This window comes from Frankliniella occidentalis, unplaced genomic scaffold, assembly GCF_000697945.3.
Source record: "Frankliniella occidentalis isolate FOCC.00 unplaced genomic scaffold, Focc_3.1 Scaffold27, whole genome shotgun sequence".
Lineage (NCBI taxonomy): Eukaryota > Metazoa > Arthropoda > Insecta > Thysanoptera > Thripidae > Frankliniella > Frankliniella occidentalis.
Window position 1 is genome coordinate 1226277 of NW_026267157.1, and position 7830 is coordinate 1234106.

A 7830-nucleotide genomic window follows, 5' to 3' on the forward strand; every position below is an offset into this window, starting at 1 on the left:
GGGGGGGAGGAGGTCAGGGCAACACCGAGGAAACGGAACGGAAAGGTGTTCTCGGATTGTGGTCGGAAAAGTGGTTGCTGAAACCGTACGCCTCTCAATAACGTTTGAGGTGCGTGCGCGTGTTTGTACATATGTGTGGTCTTTTAAATTTTAACTGAACATTTTTTTCAGTCATGGATCGTTTTTAGACAGTCCACTCTAAAAACTGGCTCTACCAGAAGGGAAAGCCCCCCTCCCCCTTTCATAGCTATCTACAGCACAGAGCGGGCGACCGGCGTGTGTCATTATTTCCTTCAAACTCACATTATACATTGTGTTCGGTCAGAACAATTTCATCATCACAAAGCCCGCGATTTTTTCCAGGGCGGAACACACCGGACAACGGAGCGAAATAATACCCAACCCACCCAGGAACAAAACTATCACAGGAACATTGTAAACTCGAGAACTGTACATTTTCTCGGTGTGATTTCCAACGCATGTGTCATATGTGCCACGTGCCACGTTCCTGACCCCCTCGGCTCTTGGAGGAAATTCATTCGGGCCCTATCAGCTTCTGTACCAGACGCCCGGGCTGATAACGCATTGCCGTGCGGAAGCTCCTCATACAATAGGCGTCAATCCTGATTGGTTTCCAGACGCCCTTGACTCCTTGCCGAAACCAGCCCGGGTTATCAGTCCATGTGCCAGTCTCCCTTACTGATTCCTAACGCATCTGCCATATTCCTGACGTAGTCACATCGTCGAGGAAACCCTTCCGGGTGGGGTATTCCGTTTCCGTACCAGTCGCCGTGCTTTGTGCGCGCCAACTCATCGACGTGTCGGAGCTCCAAACGTGATGGAGACCAGTCGACCAGTCGACCAGTCGGCAGTCCTCAGCAGCGCGACTCAGCGGCCGCAGCAGCAGCTTGAAAACAGCGCTCTACACGGACGAGACTGACTTGTCCGAACGTTTTGGGCGCACTGAACACGTCCTGCTCCAGAAACAAAAGAGCTCCGCGTTGCCGGTCTTCGTCTGATCCCCCGCCCAGGATGCTGATCTACGTGGTGCTGGCCGCCGCCCTGCCGCTCGCCCTGGCCTGTCCGTGCCCGCCCGCGCCCGCCGCCTCCGAGGTGTGCGGCTCGGACCTCGTGACGTACCCCAGCCAGTGCAACCTGCAGTGCGCCGCTGTGCCCGGTGAGTCTAGAGGCGACTACCTCGCCGTGACCGCGCCATAGGTCAGAGTGAGTGACAGGTTTGATAGTGTGTGATCTTTCCGACTTTACGCGTCTAACGAAACAAACCAATGCATCCAGTACCCTGGAAACTCAATTGTCGTACAGTATCACAGTTTTAATGAGGTATTTTATTGGTATAAAGAAGATCAGGAAGAACAAGTCAAATCATCACGCAAGCCTTCAACTGTTTTTCGGAAATTGACTGGTTTTAATTGTTTTAGCAGACGATTTCCGAAAAACAATTGAAGGCTTGTGATGATCTGGCTTTGTTCTTCCTGCTCTTCTTTATACCAGTAAAATGCCTCATTGCAAGTCCATTGAAAGTTTCAGCTTGATCTGAAACCTTGATCACTCACTCGAACGATACTTTCTTTAACTGCGCAGGCCTCTCCCTGAAGCACGCCGGGCCGTGCTCCCCCGTGGAGGAGGAGGACAGCGCCGCCCAGCAGACCGACGGGCGCGACCAATCGCGGCGCTCGGCCACCGAGGAGAAGAAGAAGAGGGAAGAGTGTAAATGGAAGCCCCAGGTGAGTCTCTGTGGCCGCGGCAGGCCGACGCCGCCCGCCTCCCCGCTGACTGACCCGTGTTGCAGTGCTTGATTGCGGAGGATTGCGGCTGCCGAAAGGAGGATAGCCTCTGCCACAACATGTGCTGGCGGAACTGTGACTGCAGCTGCGCCGGATACCCGCGGGGCGGTGTGATCTACGACCTGTATACGGAGTGCTGGTTCAGGGCGAAGTGCGATGAGACGTACCGCCAGTGTAAGGAGGATTGCGGAGGGCAGGAGTGCGAGGCCCAGTGCTGGCTGGACAACTACAAGTGCGAGTGCGAGTGCGTACAAGAGGCAACGGCCTCGCAATGGAAGCTCAGCTGGGACGCATGCCTTGAGCGAGACCAGGTGAGTCCCGGTGCCTCGAGGCAGGCTGACACCTCCCCCACGCTGACTGACCCGCCCCGTGTTGCAGTGCCACAACAGAACCTGCAGCGAGTGCACAGCAGCTGATCCAGCAGACGAACTCTGCGCCAAGAGGTGCGAGAGGAAGTGTCAGTGCGCGTGCGCTGGCCATCCCCGGCGCGACTTGAGCGGCGAGTGGGAAGAGTGCTTCATCGGCACGCAGTCCTGCGAGGCGGCACACAGGGCGTGTGCGGAGAAGTGCATCGACCAGGAGTGCAGGGACAAGTGTCATCTAGAGTCGCTGGACTGCTCCTGCGTGTGCCGCTCTGCACCAGAGGCGGAATGGCGCGCGTGGGGCGAGTGTAAGACGAAAGAACAGGTGAGTCCCCGTGCGCGTGCTCTGAGGCTGGCCCGAGGGCAGGCCGGCACCCTCCTCGCCGCTGACTGTCCGCCTTGTGTTGCAGTGCAAGTACAAGCGCTGCAGCAGCGAGTGCCTCGAGGGCGACAAGGTATGCAAAGAGAGATGCCAGCACAACTGCGAGTGCCGCTGCTTCGGTATCAACGCGGACAACATGGAAGACGACTCGGTGAAGCAGTGCACGATCAATTTTGGGTGCCAAACTAAAATGAAAAAGTGTCTAAAACACTGCGACACACTCAACGACAAAGCAAAGCGCAAAGAGTGCGTGTACCGGTGCAGCATAGCATCTGAGAAGTGTCACTGCGAGTGCGCCCGGAGCCGCCCGCCAAAGATCCCCGAGAGTGAGGAGAGAGTCGAAATAATCCAGCACTGCAACTTTATCTGTTAGGAACTGTATTCAATCTTCATATTATGAACACTGCGTCCATTATATGAAGAGAGGCGTTCGTAAGATTTTAAGGGTGCGATATGTGCGCACCTGCATTGGGTGTAATAGAGAATAATCAGTGTTGCGGGTTTGTCTTCTCCCTCTGCCGGTAGGGCCGGTCAAGCGGCCCTCTAAGAGGATTATAGCAAACCTGGGGACACTGCTGGTAGGTGGAAATGGCGCTCGTCAAACAAAAATGTGTACATTAAACAGATATGTACGTTAAAAAAAACCGATGCCAATAATTTGTACCTTTTTTAAATTCAAATATTCCTATTTTGCAAGAAGCGCCTAAAGGTTCAACTTGCAATGTAATGGAGAAAAGAAATGTCCGTTCTTATTTCGGGTAGAATTATTGTTATTAAATACTGACTGAACATGATTGGGCGCGTTTGCCGTCCCCTGCACGTCGCCGATGGCGATCGCACTCCCCAGACCCCGACAGCTTTGCGAGGGAGCAGCAGAAGCAAAGAAGAGGGGACATTGGGACGCGCGGGGCGCTGGACAGCCGAGAGGTTGTAGGATCCCCAGCGCAGATACACCCTCGCGGCGGGGCGGGGCGGTAAGCAGAGATCCCAGGCTAATCAGACCAGCCAAGCTCTTCAAGGTTTCCACGGCGAGTCGGCGGCGGCGGGACGCGCCGGCAAATCCAGCCACCTCCGCGCTATAAATCTCCACGGGCCTAACAACCTCCTGGTTCTCTCTCTCTCTCTCTCTCTCTCTCTCTCTCTCTCTCACTCCTTCCCTCTCCCTCGACATCCCCCTTCTCGTTCTCACCTTTCGCTCTAAACGAACTCAATCCAATTCATGGATTGGTCATGCTCTCTTCATTTTCCCCCTAACCACATCTTTATTCAGCTACCGTGCCAAGCCTCCGCCCCCCCCTCTCTCTCTCCCTCTCTCGTGTCCCCACCCTCCTCATCGATAAATCTCCAGGCGGCATCATTTGCTGGCTCCCCGCGCTGCCCGCGCTGGAGTGCCAGTCTCCAGCAGAGTCTCCAGCGGCACTGGAGAGCGTCTCTCCAGGTGGGAGAGTCGAGCCGCGATTCTCCGCGCGCAGCCAACCGCATTGTCCAGCGACCCGCGCGACTGTAGAATCATCAGAATCTTAACCTTAACCTGTTTTTATAATTTGAAAACATTAAAATAAGTAGTAATACAAAAAATTGTTTTTTTTTGTGTTTTTTTTTTTTTTTTTTGCAAGGTGACGTCATTGCTTTCTTGTTAACCTTACCCACACGTGCCTGATGCATTCACACACCCGAAGAGAGAGGGAGAGAGTGAATGAGAGATGCAACACGCGCCGCGGACAAGGAAAATAAAACCTACTTACGATGAATACAAAGAGAGAGATTTACTCGCGGACCCGCTCCCCTTAGGCACACACGAAGAACACGCCAAGAAGAGCAATTCCCCTTCAGCTCCACGCCGGCTCCAGTGGCTCGAGCGCCCCAGCGCCCCTTCCTGACAGACTCCTTAAATGTCTCCAGGACACCTCGGCCGGGCCGGGGACGGGAGCAGAGGGAAAGTTTCCCCTTCCAGGACTACATAATAATGTCCCAGCGACGTCTGCTACCTTCCTTCCTTTTGTCGGATTATTAGTTTGAGGGCCCCCGCCACCCCCGCCGCCCCCGCCGCCCGACAGCGCTCCTGGCGCTAGGTAACTGTTGATGTAAATTCGTTTCATTTCACTCCGCTGTCAATAGAGGCGCGCTCGTCTCCGTGGTCCCCGCCCTGCGCGGCGGCCCTTGAGTGAGGAGGGGGACTTGAGGACCTGCGAGAGCCGCCCCTGCGCCTCGAGGCGGCCGGTGGAAAAGAGAGGGGAGAGAGGGCGTATGGCAGGAGTCAAAGTCGAAGATGATGATACTAATGTTTATAAAAATTGGGAATATTTTTCTTAATGGAAGCAAACAGGTAAAACGGTCACGAAAAAAAACACTGTGCAGGCTGGCTGCATTTTCGTAGCTGTCATGTGTGTCAACTTCTTTTTCTGAGTCAGTTTAAGTCGTTTTTCACAGAGTAGCAGTCCGTCACGGGCGCCGCGAAGTCACCTCTCGCGAGGCTCCTCAAGCAGCCGCTTCCTATTTAGATTTTAATTTAGATTTTCGATTCTCTCGTCGTCGTCGGCGGCGGCTCTCTCTTTCGATGCGAAAGGACGCACGGCCACGAGAGAGAGAGAGAGAGACAGAGACAGACAGAAAGAGACAGACAGAGAGGGACAGGCAGAGACAGAGACAGAGTGAGACACGAGAGAGAGAGAGAGAGAGAGAGAGAGAGAGAGAGAGAGAGAGAGAGAGAGAGAGATCGTCACCGTCTGGTGCCGGCCGGAGCGACGCGCCCGCCTGTGGCTTAGGCAGAGCCGCAACACGGCGGAGGGCCGCGGGCTGGCCTACCTACCAGGCGCTTCATTGTGAAGAGCCCACTGCGGCCACCAGCGCATTCTCCCCTCTCCCTCTCTCTCTCTCTCTCTCTCTCTCTCTCTTCCCCGGGCAGTGTACACCTGTCGTTCCAGCTATTTAGTAGCGTCAGCCCCACGGTGCTTCCCCAGGAAGGATCCTCGCGACCCCCGGGAGCCTCCCCTATACGTCGGGGTGCCCCCCCCCCCTCCTCCACCCTCACCTTGGCTCACCCCCGGAGCAGGGTCAGCCCTTACCTAAGCCCCACATAAAGTGTCCCCGGGCCGTTCTAACAACTCGCCACTAAACCTCGGCCGCCACCCGCCACCTCACCTTATCCACCTAAGTGTTGCCCCCCCCCTCGTCTCTCTGCGTCTCTCAGCGTATATCCCCGTCACCCCCGGCTCCGCCCCCGTTCCCACCCCGTGACCTAGGGCTGTGCGATATACAGATTTTAATATCGCGATACGATATTAGGCAGGTATCGAGCATCGCCTCGATACATCGAGGCTCGATATTATCGAGGTATCGAGGCATATCGTGGGTATCGAAGCCTGTCGATGGCGCGATACAACACGATATCGAGGTATATCGTGCTTTAAATATGCTACAATACTCACGATATGCCTCGATATCCTCGATATTATCGAGCCTCGATAACGATATGTCGATATCGGGAGCATATCGAAGCCCTCGATATCAACATGATATCGTATCGACATCGAAATATCGAGATATCGCACAGCCCTACCGTGACCCTCACAAGTGAAATTCAAGTCAAACTTGAACGGAAAGTCAAAAAAAGCGCAGCATAACAAAAACACATTTTAAAAAATAACAATAATTCATTTTTCTGCCTTTATTTTGAAGAGGGCTGCAGAACGGGTGGGGTGGGGAGATAGGGAACGTGTGTTGGGCAGGTAGCAGCACGGGGGTGATGAGTCGAGAAAGTCGATAAATCAGAACCGAAAACTGAATGATAGTAAATCACCGAAAAGGGAGTCGGTCCGCGGAGAGAGAGAGAGGGGGGGAGGGTGAGGTATTTGAGAGTGCGCGAACGAGAGGGTGGAGGCCGGAGGGGGAGGTGGAACGAGATAGAGAGGAGCTGCGGCAGAAGATGAAACATGAGCAAAATAAATTGGGCGTTCCCCTGACAGGTAGGCAGCCCACCGCGATACGCGAGGGGAGGAGGGGGAGTAAAAATACCGACTCATTTCTGGAGTGGCTGGAGAGCTTATGCCCAGCGGCACACACCTTCCCCGGGCATTATTTACGGTCACCTTAATGATTCTCTTTCTCCTTTTTAATGAACTTAAGACGCGCCGTAAAGTAGTTGGCGGTGAGAGCTGTCGCTAGCTCGCGTGTCGGCGGCGTCGAGAGGGGGCCCTTGTTAAACGCGAGGACAGGATGAGAAATATATATATAAAAATACAGCCGGATAAATAAAAATAGTATAAGGGAGTGTGGAGGAAGAGGGGTGGGGGCACGGTGTGCCGTCCGGAATATCGAATTGCCGGTAGCGTAGGCTGTCAATTAGCTCTGAATTACGGGCAGACCGTTGGGGGGGGGGGGCGTCTTGGAGAGCACGGGCCGGACAGGGCGAATACCGGATAAGGAAAAATGAACCCACGCAGAGAGGTTTCACTACTTTCCTTATTGTGGGACGTTTCGCGGGAAAATCGTTTATACACCGTCGCTGCTTGCGTGCCAATAATTGCGTGTTTGTTTTATTTTTTCGCGAGCTGACAATTATTATCCATACATGGCCATAAGGCCGTTCATTATAGCGCGTTTTGGCAGCTTTGGCATACGTTCTTTATTTTATTTTTTTATCTTTGCTTTGCGTTTTTTGGCAGTGTGTTGATTCCCTCCCTATGCGGCCGCGGCGGACACCGCGGCGGTCAGCGGCGGCGGACGCGGACCGAATTAAACTGTCAGTCAGAACGAGCCGAGGGCGAATCACCCCGGCAAACACCTCTCCACGTGCACCGCCAAAAAGATGGCCCAGCAGAAAGCGCGTCATCTTTTAGTTCTTGAATGCGGGGAAAAAAAATAGTCCTACACTGATAACGTACATGGTGTGAATGTCGCACACTTGTAGGTGCCATTTACCAAATACACTTAAATGAGGTTGCCGTGTGAATTTTTATTTGTAATTCACAAGCTTTGTGTACGAATGGCGTTCACCCAGGAACAAGCGTGCTACTTGCACACACTCGGGTTTCCGGTGTCGTTCTCTGCATCTCTCGCTACAACGCTGTACGACTCACAAAATAAGCGAAAAGCATTTTTGTGACTCGTTTTGGGGGAGGCGCGGCGGAAAGGTGTGTGTGACGTGTTTAAAACCTCGTCAGTCTGAGCTACGCGTCCCCCGTGCCGCGCGGAGGCGGGAGCGCATCGACTATTCAACAGCATTCAGATTACCCATTATTATCCAATTCTCTGAGGGCGGCTGTGTGGCGGGGCGGGCCGC

At 54.0% G+C, this 7830-nt stretch overlaps 2 protein-coding genes across 6 annotated transcripts in view; one reads left to right on the top strand and one right to left on the bottom strand.

Annotated features, from left to right (window-relative positions):
• LOC113215787 (uncharacterized) overlaps positions 1-7830 on the bottom strand; it is a 72365-nt gene that overhangs the window by 16524 nt on the left and 48011 nt on the right. The window lies entirely within an intron of this gene.
• LOC113215786 (balbiani ring protein 3-like) lies at positions 858-3206 on the top strand. The gene is made up of 5 exons (XM_026435449.2): positions 858-1177; positions 1603-1745; positions 1811-2116; positions 2184-2492; positions 2578-3206. Exons 1-5 carry the CDS (start codon positions 1033-1035, stop codon positions 2920-2922), a joined length of 1248 nt encoding a protein of 415 aa, XP_026291234.1. The 5' UTR covers positions 858-1032; the 3' UTR covers positions 2923-3206.